Source organism: Martes martes (assembly GCF_963455335.1).
Source record: "Martes martes genome assembly, chromosome: 5".
NCBI lineage: Eukaryota > Metazoa > Chordata > Mammalia > Carnivora > Mustelidae > Martes > Martes martes.
In genome coordinates, this window is record NC_137892.1 from 19,022,017 (window position 1) to 19,045,176 (window position 23,160).

Sequence of the window (23,160 nt, forward strand, 5' to 3'; positions counted from 1 at the left end):
CCACATGGCAGCCCCCTTGCAGGCACACTGGCCCTGACTACTCTCCCCTTCCCCCCCTCACCCTGCCATGCTTCCCCAGAGACCTGGACGCCCGAGCCAAGAACGAGTGCTACCGGGCCACATTCCGGCTGCCCAGGGACGAGCGCCTGGATGGCCACACAGGCTGTACCCTGTGGACCCCGTTCAATAAGCTGCACATCCCTGGCCAGATGTTCATCTCCAGCAACTACATCTGCTTCGCCAGCAAGGAGGAGGATGCCTGCCATCTCATCATACCCCTGCGGGAGGTGAGCCCCCAGCCCCCTCCGCCAGCTTTCCCCTGATTCCCTGGGGCACCTGGTGGGGGTCGCCAGCCCAGGCAGCCCTCTGGGGTTTGGTGGTGGGCACGTGGGGAGCACATAGTGAGTCAGCAGCTTCCCTGAGCCCCTGCCTCATGTCAGGCCTCTCCAGGCATGGGGTGAGCTGGATGCTCCCCCGGGGGTCACCTCTCCTCGTCGGGAGATAGGCTGGGGTTTGGCATGCCAGGAGAGCTCAGCTAACTTCAGGACAGACCTGTGCCTCCCTGATCAGATCCCAGAGGCTTCCTGCGGGGGAGTGTCCCCGAGTCTTGCCTTCCTGGCCCAGCAGTTGGACTTTAGCAAAGCCCCACTTTGGCTGGACTGGGAGGACTTTGACCCTGACCAGCCCCGCCATGTCACTCTCAGAGGCCACCTCACTGTTCCTCTCCCGACACTTGTCTTGGCTGTGACTCAGACTCCAGCAGGGCTGCTGGAAGTCCACTCTCACCTGTCAGGGTTGGGGATGGTTCTCACCTGTCAGCTCTCACCTGTGAGGGATGGGGACAGATCTCACCTGTCACAGGTAGGGGTCAGCTCTCACCTGTCAGGGATGGGGACAGCTCTCACCTGTCAGAGATGGGGACAGATCTTATCTGTCACAGGTAGGGTCAGCTCTCACCTGTCAGGGATGGGGACAGATCTCACCTATCACAGGCAGGGGTCAGCTCTCACCTGTCATAGGGGTCGGCTCTCACCTGTCACAGATAGGGTCGGCTTTTACCTGTCAGGGATGGGGACAGATCTCACCAGTCACAAGCAAGAGTCAGCTGTCACCTGTCCCAGGGGTCGGCTCTCACCAGTCACAGGTAGGGGACAGCTCTCACTTGTCGCAGGTAGGGGGTCAGCTCTAACCTGTCAGAGGTATTTTTTTCCTCAGGTTTCTTAGGCTTCCCCAGTGACCCTGATGGGAGCAAGGCCGTTTGTCATATGCCACAGTGAGGGGTGTGGACAGTGAGGGAGAGGGCTCCTGCCCAGATGAGAAGCACTGACAGACCCCCCACCTCAGAAGGTCCCCAGGCCTCCTTTTCCTCATGGCCCAGCAGGGCAGATTGGCTGTTCAGCTCTGTGAAGCACAGTGAGGTGCTTAAGTTAGAATCTAAATCACAGTATCCTGATTTTATTAACGACCTGGAGTGATGAGATTCCCCTTGCATTTACAAAGCCCTCCGGTTGTAGGTGCAGCGGTGATAGGTATGGGGTCAGTGAGAGGGGGTTCCTGTGTGCTGCCTCATTTTCCCCAGGGAAGTCTAAGGCACAGGACTGGAAAGAGCCGCAGCTCTAGAAGCTCCTGGCTGAGGGCTCAGGGCATCCCTGACCCTACGTCTCCTGTTCCTGCTGGGCCATGAGTCTGTCCTGGGCCAAGACCTGGGGGTGGGTGCAGAGGTCTCTGTAGTCCTCAGCTCTGTTTCTCCCAATGACCCCACCATTTCTGATGGCAGAGAGCTCTGGCTGAGGCGGGGAGCAGGACTGACTTGGGCTCTGGGGTTGGGACTGAGGCCTAGAGCTGATGATCCTCAGTGTGCCCACCAGGGGCCTTCCCGGGGCCTCCCCCTCAGAGCAGTCTCCACACATACCTCCCACGGGCTCTGGACATCATGCCCCCAAATGTGCTCTTCTCATTGCCGCCTAGGGAACCAGCATTCCTTCCGTCCATCCACTCAGCTGAAAAGCAGGAGCTGGCCTGGATGCTGACCTGGCCTTGTTCCCGCGCCCCACCCGTAGCACGTCCCTTTCTCTCCACAGCCGTCCCCGCCAGGAGGGTGCTACCTGCCCCTGCCCCCCTCTAGTTCCCCTAACCCCACAGCAGCCCGTGGAATTCAGAGCATCAGTCAGCGCCTGTTGGTGCCCGGCCATGACCTGTGCACCTTCAGTGAACCATTGGCCCCTTCTTAGATCTCAGCTCCCATGCATGCAGACCTGTGCACACACGCACACCTGCACACACTCACGTGCCCCACCCCTGCTCACTCTTGCACCAGCTTCTCCAGCCTGTCCTTGTCTGTCAGGCCAGCCGCTGCATGTCTGTTGTCTGTCTGCCCCCTCTGGGCCGCAGGCTCTGCAGAGTCATCCCATGAAAGCCCGTTCTGCAACCCCCATGCCTGTGATGCTGTGCACATGCCTCAAGGTCAGAGCCGGGCCTGGGGCTGCACCTGTCGGCCTATGCCACGGCAGCCCATGCTTGGGCCAGTGCATGGGCAGGGCTGCTCCCCGTGCTTCAGAGAGTAACTGGACATCTCTGGGAAGCCGAATGGGACTGGCAGCGGGGCTGGCGACCTCACCTTGCCTATCCATGGGGGGATACCAGGCTGCACATGCACATGACTTGCTCAGAGTTGCCCAGTGGCAAGCAGCAGACTCAACACAGGAACACAGTGGGGCCCAACCGGTGCCCCTGGCCCAGACACAACCACGGGAGGCCACTGTGCTCCCACGTGCACAGAGCCAATCAGCTTCCCATTCCCAGACACTGACACCTGGTGCTTGATCTGCCTTCTCAGGTGACCATTGTTGAAAAAGCTGACAGCTCCAGTGTCCTGCCCAGCCCTCTGTCCATCAGCACCAAGAGCAAAATGACCTTCCTATTCGCCAACCTGAAAGACCGTGATTTCTTAGTGCAGAGGATCTCTGACTTCCTCCAGAAGATGCCGTCCAAGCAGCCAGGAGGCAGCGGCGGGGGAAGGAAAGCCAGCACCGCAGACCCAGCCCCAGAGGTCAGGGGGTCCCCGGGAGCGCTGGGCCAGGGGTGGTCAGGGCCAGGAAAAGAGACCGGGCAGCCATCAGCCTCCATGCTGCTGCCTGCCGTGGGCCTCAGGTGGGAGGGCTCCTTCTGGGTGCAGGATGGCGAGCCTAAGCTAGCCTGACCCGGGTGTTCTAGCCATATCTGTCTCTGCCCGCGCGGTCCTTCTGAGTGTCACCTGCCTGGCTCAAACGCCATCCATATAAGAAACCACCTCTGGCTTGACCAGCCAACCTCATGTCCATCTGTTAGGAACTTCTGCCACACGGTCGAGGCCTAGCCAGCTTGGGTTTATTTACTGGTATTTCTCCCGTCAATCTTGAACCTTTCAGGGATTTTCACAGGAAAAGATCTTTTTTTTTTTTTTAGTTTAGTCTTCTTTAGTGGGGCGGGGAGACATCTTTTTTAAAGACTTAACTTCAATGTCATTATTACGCCAACAAAATGAACAGTAATTCCTTGACATCAAATACAGTTGACCTTTGAGCAATGCAAAGGTAAGGGTGCCAACCCCTCACACAGTCAGAAATCCGCGTAGAACTTGTGACTCCTCCAGAACTTAACTACTAATAGCCCACGCTGGACTGGAAGCCTTACTCAGCATTAACAGTTGATTAACCTGGATTTGGTATGTTACGTGTATTATATACCGTATTCTTACAATAGCAAAAAAAAAAATGAGATTAAGAAAATCATAAGGGAAGGAAGACACATTTACAGCACTGTGTTTATCCAAAACAGGGGGCCTGCGCGCTCAGAACCCGAGCTGCTCAGAGGTGCAGTACTTGTGTTCACATTTCCACAAACACAGGCCTACTTTTTACTGGTTGAGCACCATTGGCCTTGAAATGCACATAGGTCATATGTAGGCGGCTGATATGTCTTTCAAATTCCTTTTGATCTGGAGATGTTTGCTCCATCTCTCTTTCTTTGTGCAGTATTTTATGGAAGGAACGGGGTCATTTGTGCTGTAGAGGGCCTCACGGTCTGGTTCTTCCTGACAGCATCCCTCTGGAGGTGTTCAGCGTGTTCCTCGGTCCTCGTCTCCTGTAGGTTGGTGGTTGAATAGCAAAACCCAGATCAGATTCAGATTCAGTTGTTTGTGCGTTTAGGGGCAGGTCTGCTTGTAGGCGGGCTTGAGGAGCTACATCCAACACCCACTCTTCTTGTCATGTGCTGTTTCCAGCCCCTGACGGGCTTTGCATAGATGTGGTAATTCATCAGGGGTTACAAGAGGGCAGCCGTCTACTGATGTCAGTCCTTCTGTTTATGAGCTGGCATCCGTCCCTAGGCAGAATCCCCCTCATCGACTACTTCACTACTTGAGGCACAGTTCACCTAGGAAAGGCAGAGGAAATCTTTTTTTTTTTTTAATTTATTTATTTGACAGAGATCACAAGTAGGCAGAGAGGCAGGCAGAGAGAGAGAAGCAGGCTCCCCGCCAAGCAGAGACCCCGATGTGGGGCTCGATCCCAGGACCCTGGGATCATGATCTGAGCCGAAGGCAGAGGCTTTAACCCACAGAGCCACCCAGGCGCCCCCAGAGGAAATCTTTTATCCCTGCTTTTACTCACCAGTTGTTAGAATGAGGAGCTGCATTTCTAGTATCCTCTAAACATGATCGAGTCCCTTGAGATGTTCAGTTTGTGGTATAATTATGAACTTAGAGATTTAGGCAGCGTGATGTGCTTCTGTCCATGACAGTGATTACCCTCACGTCCATCTGCGACCAGAGGGAGCTCACTGAGGTTGGCACAGCCGTGGCCATATCTAATCACTTCCTGGTATGACAAGGTATGTGTGCTGTGGGTCGGTCTGAGTTTGTGAAACCACTTCATGAGTAGAGGAGTCCTTATAAAGATCCACATAGCTGGCTTCTCTGGAAAAATCAGCAGTGTTGGCATTACAGGGTCCACATTCCTGCCGGGTGGCATTGCACCTGAGCAGTGGCACGTGCCTGACTGCTCCCCAGATCCCCACCTGGTCTGGCCCATGGAGGCCTTTGTATTTTCCATCCCCGTGGTCAGTGCTCAGTAAGCTATTAAGTAGGTAGGGAAGGGATGCGGAGGGACCAGACAGACTGTTCATTGGAGACATTGAGAACGGTTTCTTACAAGAAGGTAGGCTTGACCTGGGATTTCAAGAGAGTGAGTTTAGGTTGGGTGAAAAGGGGCACAAGCAAGAATGTTGAGGCTTTCATGAGGCCCAACACGACAAATGACAGGACCCACCAGGCCAGAGTAAGCACAGACCCTGGGCCCCTTCTAAACAGGCTCACCATTCACCCAACATAGTTTTGGGTTTGTTTTTTTTTCAAGATTTTATTTATTTATTTTGAGAGAGAGAGAGAGCACGAGCAGGGGTTGGGACGAGGAACAGAGGGAGAGGGACAAGCAGACTCTGCGCTGAGTGGGGAGCCTGATGTGAGGCTCATTCCCATGACCCAGAGATCACAACCTGAGCTGAAACCAAGAGTTGGATGCTTAACCCACTGAGCCACCCAGGCACCCTCCGCCAACATGTTTTTACTGCATTTCCCTTAGGTGCCAGGTGCTACCCCAGGCACTGGGAATAGAGCAGCGAACAGATTAGACAGAGCTTGTATTCTAGTGAGAGAGACAGATAGTAAGCAAACATCTGAGATACGGCTGGTGGTAATAAGATCTATGGATAAAAATAGAACAGGATAAGGGGATCTGGGAAAAGGAGGGGCTCCGATCAAGCTTGAAAGAAGCAAGGGAACAAGCCATGAGTACCTGGGGAAGGGGCGTTGGAGGCAGAGGGAATAGCAAGTGCAAAGGCCTAGAGGTGGGACTGGGCTTGGCACTGGCTACAGAGGCGAGCAAAGACCAGTGTAGAAGGTGAGGTTAGGGGGGAAGCAGGAAGCCCGAGCACAGAAGCCTGCAGGCCTTGTGGGCACTTTAGCTCTGACTCTGAGTGAGATGGGAAACCATTGGGGACTTCTGGCCAGAGCGACAGGATCTGTGTGTGCTTTCATAGAGTGAGTCTGGCCTGTCAGATTGGGTACGGGTTAGAAGCATAGCGACTCTGTATGGAAACCACATGCAGCTCCGGAGCCCTTGAGAACATGGCTGGTCCACATGGAAATGTGTCATAACTGTGAACTCCGCACCAGTGCTTAAAGATTTGCTCTGAAAAAGGAGGACGGAAAAGATCTCAGTAACTTCCTATAGTAATTCCATGTCGTAGTAAGCATATATTGGCTCTAGCAGATCAAATGAAATCGGTTATTTAAAACTCATCTCACCAGTTTCTCTCCTGTATTTTAACGTGGCTGCTAGAACGTATTAAATTACATATGCTTTTCTCATTCTTCTTTTTTCTTTTAAAGATTTTATTTATTTATTTAAGAGAGACGATCAGAGACAGAGACAGTAAGAGAGACTACAAGCAGGGAGGAGAGGGAGAAGCAGGCTCCCCACTGAGCAGGGAGCCCAGAGCAGGGCTCAATCCCAGCACCCTGGGATCACAACCTGAGCCAAAGGCAGATCCCCAACCGGCCAAACCACCCAGGCTGCTCTCATCCTGTTTCTCTCGGGCAGTGCTGGGCTCAAGAGGGGTCCGGGTAGAAGCAGACAGGAGTTGAAGGCTGCTCAAGTAATCAGGACATGGAATGATAGAGCCTTGGTCAAGGGTAGGAGCAGAGGCGCTCAGGAGAAGTGGTCAAATTCAGGAGGTCCTTTTTTTTTTTTTTAATTGTGGTAAAAGACACGTAACCTAAAACTTGCCACCTTACCCTTTATAAAGTGTATAGTTCAGTGGCGTGATGTCCATTCACTTCTTGTGTGGTGCGCCCACCACCACCATCCGTCCCCAGCACTCTTTCCATCTTGCAGAACTGAAACACTATCCCCAGTCCCTCTCCCCGCTGCCCCTGGGAACCACCACTCCCCTTTCTACTTCTATGACTCTGACCGTTCTAGGGGCCTCAGAGAAGAGGAATCCTATGGTATCTGTCCTTCCGTGGTTGGCTGATCTTATTAGTGTCATGTCCTCAAGGTTCGTCCTTGTGATAGCAATGTCAGAATTTCCTTTTTAAGGCTGAATAATATCCCATTGTAGATGTATATACCATATATTTGTTTTTCCACTCATCTTTTTTTTTTTTTTTTTTTTAAAGAGAGAGAGTGTGTGAGTGGGAGCCTTTGGGGGCGGTGGTAGAGGGAAAGAGAGAATCTTAAGTAGGCTCCACATTTAGCAGGGAGCCCAATGCAGGTCTTGATCTTCTAAGCCTGAGATCATGACCCGAGCTGAAATCAAGTGTCTGACGCTTAACCCACTGAGCCACCCAGGCAGCCGCTGTCCGTCTTTCGATAGACTCTTGGGTTGCTTCTATCTTCGGGCTATTTTATAATGCTGCTGTGAATGTAGGTGTGCACTTATCTCTTCGAGACCCTGCTTTCAGTTCTGAGAGGGAGATACCAGGAAGTGAAATTGCTGAGAAGAGGTCAATGGGTAATTCAGTGTTTAGTATTTTGAGGAATTTCCACACCTTTCTCCGCAGCAGCAGCATCATTTTATGCTCCCACCAGCAATGCACAAGGGTTCCAGTTCCTCCCCATCCTTGCCAATGCTGGTTACCTTCCAGGTTTTTTGTAATAACCATTTTAATGGGTGCAAAGTGGTATGTCATTGTTGTTTTGATTTGTGTTTCCACAGTGATCAGTGATATTGAGTATCTTTTCATGTCCTCTTGGCCATTTGTGCAGCTTCTTTGGAGAAATGTCTATTCAAGTCCCTCACCTTTTTTTTTAAGTTGGGTTGTTTGTTGTCAAGCTGTAGAAAATCTCTATATGTTTTGGATATTAACCCATCAGAGATATAATTTGCAAATATTTTCTTTCATTCCCATGGATTGTCTTCTCATTTTGATGATTGTGTCCTTTGATGTATAGAAGTTTTACATTTTCATGTAGTCCAGTTTATCTATTTTTCTTTTATTTCTTGTGCTTTTAATGTCATCTCCCCAACATGTACATGATCCTCCCAAAAGTACAGAAGATTGACGTCATTCAAACCCAAGCAACAGAGGATTATGATCACACCCCATACGAAGGCATCATAGAGGGAAAGAAACAAACCCAAGTAACCTTCCACAATGAAAGTCTGTCAGAACAGTGTCCCCCCAGAGCAGATGAAAACCGTACTCTAATATTTCAAAATGATCTAAAAAGAACTAGAAAAGTAATAGAAACTACCAAAGAATGGTATAAATAAAATTTTTTAGAAAGCTCGGAAACAAAGTTGACAAGTCAACAGGAAAGAGAGTTGACGGGACTCGAGAAATTTTTGAGAAGTAGGTATTACGCAAAGAGAACGCTACAATGAATAGTCTTGAAGGGTTAAAGAAGGGATGGGGGTCAGAGGAGGGCCAAACAAATGAAGAAAGAGAAAAAAATAGTCAGAAGCTGTGATAAAGAAGTCAGACAAAGAAGATCCAACTTATGCAAAAGAGCATAGACTAACTGCTGATAGAAACTACTAATCGAGAAAACTTTTTTGAGTGTAAAAAGACTTGACAGTGCATGGTGGAAGGGCATGTCATACATCTGGGAAAACCAGTCCAGAATAGTCAATATTATTACAGAATGCAGTAAAAACTATTTAAAGATTAAAAAGAAAAAATCTTTGGGACAACCAGTCAAAAAAGACCCAGGTCATTTATGAAAGAAGAAAATCAGAGTGGGTTCAGACTTTTCAGATAGCAACATTTTACATAGAGTAACATTTTATTTTTAATTTTTTTAAAAATAAGCATCAGAGATGTCTTTTTTTCTTAAGACTTCTTTTTTTATTTGAGAGAGAGAGCACATAAGCCAGAGGGAATGGCAGAGGGAGAGAGAGAGAATCTCAAGCAGACTCCATGCAGAGCCTGACGTGGGGCTTGATCCCAGGACCCTGAGACCATGACCTGAGCCAAATCAAGTCCAATGCTCAATTAACTGAGCCACCCAGGCGCCCCCAGAATAACATTTTTTTAAGATTTTATTTATTTATTTGACAGAGATCACAAGCAGGCAGAGAGGCAGGCAGAGAGAGTGGGGAAGCAGGCTCGCCGCTGAGCAGAGAACCTGATGCAGGGCTCGATCCCAGGACTCTGAGATCATGACCCAAGCCGAAGGCAGAGGCTCAGCCCACTGAGCCACCCAAGCCCTCCAGAATAACATTTTAAAGATAACACAATTTTTAAAAAGCACAAGTGAAGAATTTTATATTGGCAAACTAAGATTCAGGAGTGAAGACCACAGGTAATAAGTAAAGAACATGAAGGAATTTAAGAGATCTAACAGCTTTATGGGGCGCCTGGGTGGCTCCATTGGTTAAGCATCTGCCTTCAGCTCAGGTCATTATCTCAGGGTCCTGGGATCAAGCCTTGCATCAGGTTCCCTGCTCAGCAGGGATCCTGCTTCTCCCTGTCACTCTGCCTCTCCCCCTGCTCGTTCTCTCTCTCCCTCCCTCCTCTCTCTCTCTCTCTCAAATCAATAAATTCTTTTTTTTTCAAAGGCATGGAAAGTAGAATAAGTTCATCATTTGCCTCCTTACCTGAGAGTGAAAGTGTATTACTGTATGTTGACAGGGAAAGCAGGGATGGGGAGAAGCTCACTTGCTGATTTCAGTTTTGCCCACCGGAGGGAATCGACAGGGTCTAGGAAGAACGGACCCGGGTACTAGGTATTGGATAGTAGAACATGGAGGTATACTTTCTGACGGACTGGGGGAAAGGAAACAGTCTAACAATCTAAACAGCTCTTTTGAGGAGTTTGTATAAAGGTCAGCTGAGAAGAACAGGGGTCACTTCAGTTGAAGTATAACCCATACACCAGTGGAAGTGCGAGGAGAGCTTGTAGAGAGGGTGCAGCCTGGATCCAGTCTGTGGGCCCACTGGAGGAGGGTTGTTGCCTAGAGGGAGGTCCTGGAGGTGGAATGGTGGGACTGTGGGCCATGGATGCAGGAAGGAAGGCTGGCTGATGCCTGTGGCCGTGACGGACCCTGGTGCTCGCACTTGCTCAGTCAGTCAAACAGGAGGCTGGAGGTTCTGTTGAGCAGGAAACGAGGCGGGCAGGTGGTTCAGGAGGTTGGCACTGGACAGATGTGTGAGGTGGTCACCTGCAGGCATGGGAGGACCTGCCCCAGGAAAACACAGGGCTCCCAGGTGGCCCGTGAGCTCCCCATCTCACACACGGCTGTCACACAGGATGGTATGGCCAAGGCCACGTCCTGGAGTCCGGGCCCTTCACCGGCACTGAGAGTCTGATTCCCTGAGGTACTCTGGGGCCTGAAAGTCCATTTGTGCCCTGGTCCCTTTGGGGAACCTCGGGCAGGAAGCAGAATCTCCATTTCGGTCTGGACTGGGGTTGTGTCCCACAGACTGAGCAGACCCAAACTCCACTTCCGAAACACCAGCGGGGGACAGAGAGATGGACTGTGGATGGGACCTAGCAGAGTTCGCTTCTTTTTTTTCTTTCTTTTTTTCCCCACCTTTTATTAAAAACAGCATCTCCAGGATAAAACTGACATATAATATGCCATATATAGTCAAAGACTAGGGTTCGGTGGGTTTAACACATATTCCCTGCATCACCTGTCATCACAGCCACGAAGAGGGCTCTCTTACAAGGAACACGGAGAGGGTGAGGTCCCACAGGAAGCCAGCCAGCCTCCCCTGTCCCTGCCACTTGGAGGACAGGACCATGCGGGGGGTTGGGATCAGAGACAACAGGACCCAGACTGGAACACGACATGCAAAGGCGGGGGAGGGTTACAGGTCCACTGCAAGAAGTCCTTGCAGTCGGCCGCCTGTCTTCAGAGGGGCCTCTCCCTGCTGGACGGGGCTTTTCACCAGGAAGGCCTAGTTCCCAGGCCTTGTATGGGACCAGGATCCTCCTTGGCTCATCCCAGCATTCCCTGCAGAGTCACCCGTGTGTGTCCTTGGTGGTGACTGGGTAACATAGTGCCTCCAACCACCCTCTGGGCCCAGGGGTGGGAAAAGCTCATCATTAGTACAGGGCTATCACCCCAGTTCTCAGTGGAGCCCACAAAGTACAAGGCCAAGAGCAGAGAGAAGTGTGTCCCCACATAAAAATGGGGAACTGGCTGCGGGCATGAGGGGATGTGGGTGGTGGGGAGCCAGTGACGAGTGCCCACCTCAGAGCAGTGTTGTTCTTGTCGGTGGGTGCTCAGGGAGGGAGCCGAGGGGAGAACAGACAGAAGGCGCCAGCTGTGGCCCGCCTGACCCCCTGGGCCAGGGGACGAGGCAAGCTCCCTGCATAGGGCGTCGCCCGCACCGAGCTCCCCTGGAAGTCAGGCCGCAGGGACAGTGGACAAGCAAGGAGCGGATGTCAGGTATCACCCACACTGGGCCTGAAGGGTCATGGCTGCCAGCGCTCCCCTGAGGAGATGTGTTTGCCAGAGGAATAGTTCCAGAAAACCAGGGCAAGAGCCCTAGAAGTGAGGGCTCCCCTATAGACCTTTGTCCCTGAATCCTCCCTTCCCTCTGCCAGCCCCATACTGCTGCCCACCCTGGTACGTTCCCTGGGCCACTCCAGGCTCCCTTTCTCAGCTCCTTGGCTGGCTATGTGGTGTGAAAACAGACCCCTGGGCCTCCACCCCGGGGAGTGGCCTATAGCCCTCTGAGGCCCTGTTTATGGCTAGGCCCCATGGGGGAAATAGCCAGTGGCACCCGAGGCAGAGAGGGTCCACACCCTCTCTGTGTACTAGAACACACCCAGTTCTAGTACACCAGATGCCACAGCACCCAGTCCCCAACCGACACGAGTGTCCAGGGCCAAGGGGTCGTGTGGCCGCTGTGGGGCACACCCCACACCAGACGTGTGGACCAGAGGAAGATAGAAATGTGGGGAGTTGTAGGGGCACCAAGCAGCCCTCTTGGGAGCCCCTTCTTCTTGGAAGGGCCCTTGAGGGCCCAGTGGACAGGTCGCCCGAGGGAGGGGGGCAGAAGAGGGTTCCTGGCCTGGCCCGGCAGTCATCAGGAGCTTCTGCAGTACCAATTGCCTCTGACCTGTTAGACCTGTAACGGGCCCTCAGGTCACCCTGCCTCTGCTGCATTGTGCGGCCTGGCCCTTGGGCTCTGTGAGGTCCGCTGCTCTGTCCCTGTAGGCCCAACATAAGCAGCTCCCCGCGGCCCGGGGCCACGAGCTCAAACAGCCGATGGTCAAACACATCAGAGACCCTGCGCTGGGCAGCCCACTCACTGGGTACTTCTTCTCCCTCCCACCCCCACCCCGTGTTGTGTTTTTCAGCGCCTCCCGGCTCTGGCAGAGGCCGCAGATCAGCCCAGCCCCACCACCCCCCTGGGGGCCCGCCAGGGCTCCAGTGTGCAGGAGGCACCGACCGCATCCCAGGGGCTGCTTAAACTCTTCCAGGGAAACTCTCCCATGGAGGACCTTGGGGCCAAGGGGGTAAGCCTGGAGCATGGGCCCCATCACCGCACGGGACCCGGGCCTGGGAGGAGGCTTCGTGCCTGCACGTCACCTCAGGTCCTTGGGCCCCGAGGGACAGTGTTCGGGGGCACCCTGCCCGACCTGGGCTCGAGGCCTCCACACGGAGGCTCTTGTCCCTGCCGCCCGGCGTGGGCCCTCATGCCATGCGCTGTAGATGGCGGAGGGCCCTGGCCCACACGCGCAGAGCGTTTGCTTCTCCCCCAGGCCAAGGAGAAGATGAAAGAGGAGTCATGGGACATTCACTTCTTCGAGTACGGCCGCGGTGTGTGCATGTACCGCACAGCCAAGACTCGGGAGCTGGTGCTGAAGGGCATCCCTGAGAGCCTCCGTGGGGAGCTGTGGCTCCTCTTCTCTGGTGAGCTGCCCGACATCGGCCCGGCCCCCAGCGCCACCGTGTGAGAGCCCCACGGGCCCCGGGCCAGCCTTCTGTGTCCGCCGGGCTGGAGGTGCCAGCCCTTTCCAAGGCCGAAATGGGGCTCTGAGCTGTGAGGGGCCCGAGCTCGGGGCACTGTCCTGGGGCGCAGACATGGAGGGTGGGGCTCTGTCACCCAGGTGGTGTCTTCCCACCCCCGCCAGGCCTCCTCTCCTCGGGTCAGGCTCTGTCAGCACGCATGCCCTTAGCCACGTGGATGGTTTCTTGAGAAGACCACTCAAACTGTGGTGGGGCGACCCCTCCCAGGAGCTGCCACCAAGGGACCCTTGCCTCACACCTCCTGATGGGCCCCAGAGTTCCTCCTCTCTTCTGGGGTGCACTGACATGCCCAGCCTGCCCTGTCACTGCCCCCACGGCCCCAGCAGGAGGGGAGGAGGTGGGAGACAGCTGCCGGCTCTGTCTCCTCAGGGGCCTGGAATGAGATGGTGACTCACCCGGGCTACTATGCCGAGCTGGTGGAGAAGTCCACGGGGAAGTACAGCCTGGCCACAGAGGAGATCGAGCGAGACCTCCACCGCTCCATGCCCGAGCACCCCGCCTTCCAGAACGAGCTGGGCATCGCTGCCCTCCGGCGGGTGCTAACTGCCTATGCTTTCCGAAACCCCACCATCGGCTACTGTCAGGTAGAGGGGGTGAGCCGGGCCCAGGGGCCACACCTCCCGCCAGTGGCTCGCTCAGCAGAAGCCAGAGTGTGCCCTGTGTCCCCCGGAAGAGCCCAACCACCAAGAGCCGTATAACAGGAGCCACTCTTAACTGCTCACTTCGCCCCCTGGCAGGGACGCCTTCTGCGGGCTCGGGTCTGGGTCCCGGAGCATTTGGTTGTCTGGTGTCTGCCAACGACTCCCCTGCTAATCCCCATACTGCCTTCCGTCTCTATGGCTTTGCACACCTTAAGTACCGCCCTGAAACTGAGTCGTGTGGGATTCGCCTTTTGGGGGCCGGCCAGCTCCATTAGCGCAGCATCCTCGGGGCTCATCCCTGTTGGGTCCAGTGTCAGAATCTCTCAAACCATACTGCACTTCGTGTATAGGCCACACTCGCTCTCCCCTGTGTCTTCAGCTGGGCACATGGTGGCTTCTTCCTTGGGCTCTTGTGAATACCGCCGCCATGAGCGGGCCCTTGCAGTGCCTATTCCTCTCCCTGCTTTCACTTCTCTTGAGTCCGTACCCAGAAGTGTAATTGCTGGACTGTATGGTAATTTGACCTTTAATGTTTTTGTTTTTGTTTTGTTTTTGGAGTAGCCATAGTGCTTTCCACAGTGATGACACCATCTTACACGCCTCGCCCCCACCCCCCCACCCCGTGATGCACAAGGTTCCACTTGCCCCACATGCTCACCATGCTGGCTTTCTGGTCTTTGGACCGTAGCCACCCTAATGATGTGAGGTGGCATCTCATCGAGGTTTCGAGGTGCACTTTTGGCAGCATCGGATTTTACATCTGGGGAGGCCATTTTCCCGGCCCAGTCGGATGGCGTTCTGTTTCCCTGAGACTGCGTCTGGGTTTCCAAGAAGCATGCTGCCCCTTCAGAAGCCCCTTTCCCAATGGCCAGTGTTCTGCATGACCTGTTACTGGGACAGGGAAAGTCCACATGCTGGCTTGAGAGAATTTTTAAGATGGAAGCTTGTTCTGAGTAGCCTTGCTATCGGTGTAGACTGTGTGCAGCCCCGTTTGACCTCAGCTGTGTGGCTGTCGCATGGAGCTCACTCACCGATCCTCCTGTCCCTGTATCACACCTCCCACCCCAGAAACCTCTGAAGAAGAGCCACATGCTCATTCCCTCCCTCTCGGCTTTCCAAGCGCCCACTGGCCCGATTGGAGGGATCTGGCTGATGGTTCTTGCCAAATTGGTTTCCGGCAAATGGCCTTTCGGCAAATTGCCTGCTGTTGTCATTTGTCGTAGTCGGACTTGCGTGGAGAGTGAGCCCATGCAGGCCCTTGGGGGGATGGGGCGGTTTTACGCTTGGCCCAGCTCCGTGAGCCTCCCCTTTGCTGTCTCTGTGCCCGCAGGCCATGAATATCGTCACCTCCGTGCTCCTGCTCTACGGCAGCGAGGAGGAGGCCTTCTGGCTGCTGGTGGCCCTCTGTGAGCGCATGCTGCCTGACTATTATAACACCAGGGTGGTGGGTGAGTGCCCAAGGCTCCCCGTGGGGGTGGTGCCCCTGGACCAGCCCCCGCACCGAGCACTCAGCACAAGTGAGCTCTCGGGGGGCCTCAGTGACGTGCAGCAGGCTGCAGACCCTCATGGCTCCATTCCCCAGATGAGGCTGAGAAATGACCACATAGCTAGAAGGCAGAGGCCACGCAGACCCCCGGCCACCTTGCCCAGACTCCGTGCAGCTCCCCAGGAGCTGCTGGCAGGGAGAGAAGCTATTACACAATCAGTGGTTTTCAGAGGTCAGCCTGGGCCTCCGTTCTCAGCCATCTAACTCTCTGTGTAAGGGTTTTCATTGTGCAGGATTTCCAACCTTGCAGTGAGAGGGGGTAGTACCTCCCTGCGCACCTGTCACCCAGCCTGACGACCACGAGCGACAGCCCGAAGAGTCTGTATGATTAAATGGAAATGCACTGGCAAAGTGTTTAATTACAGACCTGACTCAGTCTGCTATTCGAAGATGCCCCTCCCCTACCATTTGGTTTGGGGGGCCTCCCCCACTGGGATTCACAAGTTTCAGGGCATGACATGCAGTAGCCCCCACGGCTCCTGCTTACTCCTGACACTTCTAGAAGGGAGGGATTTGTATTTCCCCCAAAGCAAATCCAAGCACAGTGGGAGCAAGTGTTCTTCTCCCACAGTAGTTTGGACGCCGAGGAAGGGAAGCCCTCAAGCTGTTTCTCCCTTGTTTCCTCCAGCCCATCCCCTCTGGCCCTGCGTGTGAGTGGAGCTTGCTGGGGATCCAGTGGGCTCCCCGCACCCCCTGGGGCCCAAGCCAGCGGCATGGGCTTGGCCTTCAAACTCCCTTGTCCTCTCCCTAGGGGCCCTGGTGGACCAAGGCATCTTTGAGGAGCTCACGAGAGACTTCTTGCCCCAGCTCTCGGAGAAGATGCAGGACCTGGGGGTGATCTCCAGCATCTCTCTCTCCTGGTTCCTGACCCTCTTCCTCAGCGTCATGCCCTTCGAGAGCGCTGTGGTCATCGTTGACTGCTTCTTCTACGAGGGCATCAAGGTGATCCTGCAGGTGGCCTTGGCCATCCTGGATGCCAACATGGAGCAGCTGCTGGGCTGCGGCGATGAGGGCGAGGCCATGACCGTCCTGGGCAGGTGACCGAGCTGGCCTCCCTCGTCCTGCCGGGCTGCTAGCCAGCACCCCCGCAGATGGCAGAGCCCAGCCCCCCAGCAGCTCTGGGCATTCCTCACTCAGCATGCACCGACGTGCCCACTGAGCACACTTGGGCCCGGGGCAGTGGGGAGCCTCCTTTCTGGTGGGAACTTGGCGACAAACAGCCCTGGGGTGTGGTAGCTCTGGGAGCAGATAAAGTGGGCTGGAACAGCATGGCCTCCAGCCACGGGTGGACGCCCTGCATCTGCTCGCCTCCCAAAGCGGTCCTGATGCTGCTTTCCTCGTTCCGCATCACTCCCTCCTCACTGTCACCCAGATGGAGAGGCCCACGCTAGGCTTGCCCGCACAGCTGAGTGGACTCATACATACCTGTCTCCTGGCCGCCACATGCCCCCTGAGTCCCCACATCCCACCCTTGCACATTCTCTGGGATCCGGCCCCTCCCTCCATCTCCGTGCTAGCCCACAGTCCCCCTACCCTGGGCCCTGGGCCTGCTTCATCACAGTTTTGCCTGCGCTGGCCCCAGCCAGCAGCATCCCACAGAGCTCATTCACCTCAGAATCTCGCCTTGGGACTCCCTGTGCCCCCCACAGCCAGGACCCCTGCCCCGCCCCGGCCTCACACTGGCCCAGGCCCTGAGTTCTATAGGGCCCTGCTGGCCATGTGTGAGTATTTGCCTGGCCTGGAACACTCCCAGCAACCCCGGCCTGCCAGGGGTGCTGCCACCTGCCCACCGAGCCAACCCAGAGCCCTGTCGTCCCTCCCACTGGGACAGACCTCTCTTGTGGTGTGGTCTGGTCTGGGCTGAAACAGGGTCCTGACCCAAGGAACCCCCAGAGGACAGGCTGGCTTCCTAGAGTTAGTGCTCAGGCCTCATGAGGGGTGAGGCCTCTCACTGCCTCCAGGGGGATTCCCAACTTGGCGGGCACCTCAATTATTGATGGGGAGTCTACGCAGGTTAGGTTCTCCACGTCACTTAGTAGGTAAGACACCCCTGTTGCCTGTGGGGGTCCAGGCTTCTGTCCTTTAATCCTTGCAGATACCTAGATAACGTGGTCAACAAGCAGAGTGTTTCTCCTCCTATTCCACACCTCCATGCCCTGCTGACTAGTGGAGATGACCCGCCAGCCGAAGTGGACATCTTCGACCTCCTGAAGGTGTCCTATGAGGTCAGCACCCTCTGGGGCTCTCAGGCTGATGTGCACCATCCGGGTGTGTGGGTGTGGGTGGCTGTGGCCCAGGGCAGTTCTCTGCTCTGTGGTTCTGCCTCCTCTCACTGAGTCACCTCTGGCCGGTAGAAATTCAGCAGCCTGAGGGCCGATGACATCGAACAGATGCGGTTTAAACAGAGGCTGAAAGTGATCCAGTCCTTGGAGGACACGGCCAAGCGCAGCGTGGTATGGACAGGGCTGGGCCTGATGGCCGTGGGTTGCGGGGGGCCGGGGGCAGTAGGCATGACCTGGGTGGGCTGCTCCTCCCCAGAGGGTGTGGGGCAGAGTCCCTTAGTACTGCCTCCTGTGGGACTGGAATCTGGGAGTGAAGGTGCAAATTTGAGGAAGTGGGAGGGGCCTGGTGGCTATTTTCTGCTCCTGGACTGTCACTGCAAGTTTCTTTGACACCCCAGCACCTAAAGGCCAAGGGTCATCCTCCTGTGGGCTGAGTCCTCCAGCCTGGCTTCCCCCATGCCCCTGGGTAATGACACTCAGCCACCCTCCACCCACCCAACCCGCTGTGCCTCTACTACAAGCCTTTGTCCTCCCCAGCTCTGGAGAGATCCCTTACTGGTAAGTTCTAGGACACCTTCCAGAGAGCCAGTGCCAGAGTCTTTCCAAGGATCCAGACAGTGGTCACTGCATCATTGCCCTCACCCTGTGTCCCTGACTGGGTGTTCGGGACAGAAAGGCCCCTGCGGCACTCACCACGAAGGAACTTGGAGTGTGGACTGAGTGGTGGGATGGGTGACCAGGGATAAGCGTATGGTCCACACCTCCTTCCGTGAATGGACTGCCGTCCTGGGCTTGGCCAACTGGCAGCACCCTGGCAGGGTGGTTTGTCTTAGCCTTTGTCCACTGGGGGTTCTCTCAGAGACCTGGAACTTGAGAATCCGTCAGTACATCCTGTTGCCCTTTCCTTCTAGGTCCGAGCTATACCTGGGGACATCGGTTTCTCAATTGAAGAGCTGGAGGACCTCTACATGGTGTTTAAGGTGACAGCCAAGACCAAGGGCAGGCCCAGTACCTCAGCCTAAGTGCGTCCCCTAAGTCTCCTAAGTGCGTCCTCAGTGTGGCAACCTCCTGCCAAAGGACAAATCGATTTTTTTTTAAGATTTTATTTGAGAGAGAGAACATGAGCAGGGAAGGGAAGGAGAAGCAGGCTTCCCACAAGCAGGGAGCCCAACGTGGGGCTCCATCCCAGGACCCTGGGATCATGACCTGAGTTGAAGGCAGACACTTAACCAACTGAGCCACCCAGGCACCCCGAGAAATCAATTTACAAGCATCCTCAGATGTAGTTACCACAGACTTCCTAGGGCAGAATTTATTCCTTCAGGGAGTTTAGGCAGGATACTTTCTTAAGAGGCAGAAAATCCACTCAAGTCAGCTTACAGTTATGTGAGAGGGGATATATTGGTTCATGTTACTGGAAAATCTAGGAATGCATAGCTTCATGCATGGCTAGATCCAGGTGCTTAAACATGCTGCCCAGCTCCCCTACTTCAGATGTCCTCTGGACTGCTCTGCCTACAGAATGGCAGGACTATCGTCTGCAGCTCCAGGCTCATCCCGTTCTCTCAGGGGAAAGAGCCTTTTCTTTCCAAGTGGTTTTAACAAGAAGTCCAGGGGTAATTGTTGGACTAACTCAGGTTAGGTGCTGTGGCTACAGGAGGGTGTTTGTTGAGCCAAATCTAGGCCATGTGCCCAGCCCACAGCCTGAGGATGGGACAGGAGGGGCTCTCCCCCAAAATTTCACATGCTGTTAACAGAAGGGGAGCAGTTGTGAAGAGCAGGCAGAAACAGCTAAGTCCAGACCACCTGTTGTCGGTTCCCGGCGGCCTCTGGTTTGGCACTCAGACCTGAGCCTTACAGTCACAACGGTCTAGTCGGTGCCGCCTCCCACCCGCCGTGGCCTGCTGTAGCCAGCAGCCCTAGGGCTGTGTTTCCGCTCCTGCATCTGTCCACGAGAGGCCGATGGGGCCTGTGTGGGCGGTTCTGTGAGATGCCGTGTCGGGCTGGTGCTCCCCGGCCTGGGACTCTGCAGGCTCCGACGGAGCAGGTAGAACACATGGACCAGCCGGGCAGTCCTGAGCGCCGGGGCGCTGGGGGGCCCAGCCGTCTCACCAGGCTGTGTCCCCTGCAGGCCAAGCACCTGGCAAGTCAGTACTGGGGGGGCAGCCGGCCCACCGCTGTGCGTCGGGACCCCAGCCTGCCCTACCTGGAGCAGTACCGCATTGACGCCAGCCAGTTCCGGGAGCTCTTCACCAGCCTGACGCCCTGGGCCTGTGGCGCCCACACGCCAGTCTTGGCGGGGCGCATGTTCCGGCTCCTAGACGAAAACAGGGACTCTCTGATCAACTTCAAGGAGTTTGTGACGGGGATGAGTGAGTAGCTCCAGGGCCCGGCCCCCAGAAGCCTCCAGATGCCAGCCCCACCAGTCCTCCCACTGCAGCAGCAGCCTTGATATGGAAAGGGCAGTTTTCCCACTGGGGACATGTGGGCGTCCAGTGGGGTCCTCCGCACCACTTCCCCTCCCTCGGGCCATGACTGCTTGGGGTGGGTCTGCCGACTCTGAGAAGGGCAAAGCTCGGGGCAAGTGGGGGGCCTGGGGCTCCCTCCAGAGAGCTCTCCAGGAGAGAGGCTGGGAGGAGGGATGCACCAGAACCCACTCAAAGGGCAGGGGCTCCAGTGGGGACTGGCTGGGGGGCTTTGGTGCCCTCTTGCTGGCAGGCCTCCTCACTGGCTTCCCTTTGCAGGTGGGATGTACCATGGGGACCTGACCGACAAGCTCAAGGCCCTCTACAAACTGCACCTGCCCCCAGGTGAGGGCCCCCTCACCAGTCAGGGCCTATCATGCACGGGATGGGGACCCTGCTGAGCAGCCCATAGCAGGAGCTGCTCTCCTTGGGCTCTCTGCGCTGTGCCTGAGCTTCCCAGGGTCACCAGCAGGCCACAGGGGGAGAAGGATGACGGGCAGCAAGTCCTCAGGCCGAATCCCATAGTCTGTCGGTTCCCACTGCGTGGCCCGGCTCACTCTGCCCAGCATGGAGAGTTCTCCAAGATGAGGTTCCTTGTTTCCACCGGGAAACGAAGACTCAGGCCGGGGTGAATTCCAGCCCAGGGGTGGAGCCATCAGGTCCCTGCTGCTGCTCACCAGCTGCCCCAGGGCTGCGTGGAGGGGGTGGCACAGTGGTGTTCAGAACACAGTGCTGTGCGCGCCCCTGAGGCTGTCACTTCATCGGCCCAGAATGCGGTTCTAGAGCTGCCTGGGGGGTGGTTCTGGGTGGCCGGAGCTGGAAGCCGCAGGCCTGGACCTAGGTGTTCTCACCTGTGGCTGGTTTTTGCCTGTAATTCAACATGAACAGTGGCCTCAGGCATGCCTCCAGGGAAGGTTGGTGCCAGCCACCTCTGACCCTGTGGAGGGAAAGGCCTGGGCTGGGCAGACCCCACTGGGCCAGGCTCCTCCGGGTGAGGGCACGTGGGACCATCTTCACCCACTCCCAAGCCACCTGTGTCTGCCCTGCTCCATCCAGGGCTCCCAGAGCCCACAGACCACACCCTGCCACCTCCCCCCAGTGCCACCTGTTCAACCCCTGTCATTGCATTCCCGTCTGCACAGGGTAGGGGGGGTGGGGGGGGAGAACGAGTCCCCCCACCACAGAACCACGTGGCTCCCAAACCCCGGGGACCACATCATTACCCAGAACGTACCAGTGGGGAACGATGCCCAAGATGCGTAGAGCGAGAAGAGCAAGTCCCTTGTGTGTGACTGGTCCCCATGCAGCTGCCCACAGGGGTCTGGTCCCCTCAGGACACCCTGCACCACACCAGCAGGGCGGGAGGGAGGCTGGCTGTTGGCGGGACTCCCAGCTACGAATGGCGGGGTATTCGGATGAGCCACGTGTGACATTCTCAGACACAACGTGGAAGTCAAGAAAGGAGCAATACCCAAGATCCGTGGTCGTTGTTACCGCTCTGCCCACACCGTATCTCGGGGCCCCGTGGCGGGGCGCCTCACTATGCTCTCACTTCCCTTTCTCTCTGAGCACAGCCCTGAGCCCGGAGGAGGCCGAGTCAGCCCTGGAAGCGACCCACTACTTCACAGAAGACAGCTCCTCAGAAGGTGAGTTCCACTGGCCCCAGCGTTGAGGGGGGAGCTTCCGGCCTTGCTGTGGGGCAGTTGTGCTGTGGGACCCGCACAGGTGGTCTGCGGCCCTCGGTGGGATTGGGGAGCCGCGGGTGACGGCAACGGCCTCTCTCTGGGAGGGCCCCCGGGGTGTTCTCACTCCTGTTTCTCTTGTCTCTGCCTTCCTGGACCTTGGTCTCTCCCTCCCTCTCTCCTTTACTCCTCCGCTCTCCCTTCCAGCATCTCCTCTGGCCTCAGATCTGGACCTTTTCCTGCCCTGGGAGGCTCAAGGTCAGTCCCTGGGGGCCAGGGGCACCTGCTTTGTGCTGAGCTGTGTCTGCCTAACATCCCCACCCCCCACCACACATGGTCGGGAGGCCTGGACATGCTTGGTCCCTCCTTGGTCCAGGTATGCCTCCTGTGAGAATGAGGTCCGAGGACCCAGAACCAAGCCACAGCATACTGGGGAGGAGGGAGGTGGCCTCTGTGCTGGTCGAGGGGCATAGTAAGTGAGGACATATGGCACAGTACTAGGCATCAGCTCCCCAGCTGCATGCAAACAGCATTCCATCGTCAGGCTCTAGAGAAAAAGTCTAAACACCATCATTGCAACAGTGGGAAACGGACAGGCAGCAGGGGAGGAGGGCGGTGGAAACGTTCTCATGGCCTACACGGCTCTTCTGTTAAGGAGAGAGAGATTTGTGGGGTGCCTTTTGGAAGGTGTTCCCTGCTACACGTAAAGCCTGTTGAGAGCATCACATCCAGGGTGATGGGGCGTTCCGGGCCTGGGGTTCACCGGCCAAAACCCCAGCCTGTCAGTTCTCATGGTAGATACTGCCCAGCAAGGATACACAGAGCCAAGAGAGAGATGAAACACAGTGCATATCAGGAAACCCAAGGCAGGCCTGCCGGTGGTGTCAAAGGCTTAATTTGAACTTGATAGGAAGCCTGAGGACCTTGATTTCAGGTGCACAAAGCAAAGAAGCAGATGGGTCTTCTGTTACCATGAGAATCTGGGAAAATCACAGGCACTTCTGGCCTTTCCCAGGGGCTTCTAGTTAAGGCCAGGGCCTGGGAGTACAGAGCCCTGTCCTCAGACCCCACGCAGCCCCAGGCAGTGGGTCTCCACTCCGCAGTGAGAAGCCTGAGCCCAGAGTCTCCCTGCTACTAACTGCGCTGGGAGGCTGCGACCCACTGGGGGACCCCCGGTGGCCTTGCCACCCCCAGGTCTGGGAGAGCTGGGCCCCCAGCTCCTCCCCACGTTCGTGGGCCCCATAGCAGACAGTGTGGGCCAACTCCAGCAAATATGTCACTTTGAGAAACAGGGTGTCCAGGACAGAATTCCTATACATAAAACTCCTCATCAGTCAGTGTGCTGGTTGGTGGAGGGTTGAACTGATGATCAGGACTGCCCTCAATTTGACCCTTTTCAACTTAATCCCGCGGGCTGAGACTCGTGTTCCCTTGGCAGAGAGGAAGGCGGGTCTGGTGGCGCGTCGGTCCCTGTGAGCAGGTGAAGAGTGTGAGTGTGCGCTGGGCCCACTGCTC

The 23,160-nt window shown here is 55.8% G+C and overlaps 1 protein-coding gene across 2 annotated transcripts in view; it reads left to right on the forward strand.

The window, feature by feature from the left end:
- Window positions 1-23,160, forward strand: part of TBC1D9B (TBC1 domain family member 9B) — a 40,805-nt gene that overhangs the window by 12,990 nt on the left and 4,655 nt on the right. The window contains exons 6-19 of one of the 2 annotated variants that reach the window (XM_080803464.1): window positions 80-287; window positions 2,837-3,049; window positions 12,357-12,515; window positions 12,762-12,912; window positions 13,399-13,613; window positions 15,001-15,118; window positions 15,968-16,253; window positions 17,312-17,441; window positions 17,571-17,669; window positions 18,410-18,478; window positions 19,630-19,870; window positions 20,243-20,308; window positions 21,538-21,609; window positions 21,853-21,903. In XM_080803464.1, coding sequence (XP_080659590.1) covers window positions 80-287; window positions 2,837-3,049; window positions 12,357-12,515; window positions 12,762-12,912; window positions 13,399-13,613; window positions 15,001-15,118; window positions 15,968-16,253; window positions 17,312-17,441; window positions 17,571-17,669; window positions 18,410-18,478; window positions 19,630-19,870; window positions 20,243-20,308; window positions 21,538-21,609; window positions 21,853-21,903 — 2,078 coding nt within the window. The remainder of the gene's footprint in view (window positions 1-79; window positions 288-2,836; window positions 3,050-12,356; window positions 12,516-12,761; window positions 12,913-13,398; window positions 13,614-15,000; window positions 15,119-15,967; window positions 16,254-17,311; window positions 17,442-17,570; window positions 17,670-18,409; window positions 18,479-19,629; window positions 19,871-20,242; window positions 20,309-21,537; window positions 21,610-21,852; window positions 21,904-23,160) is intronic. The other variant, XM_080803465.1, reaches the window with a different exon arrangement.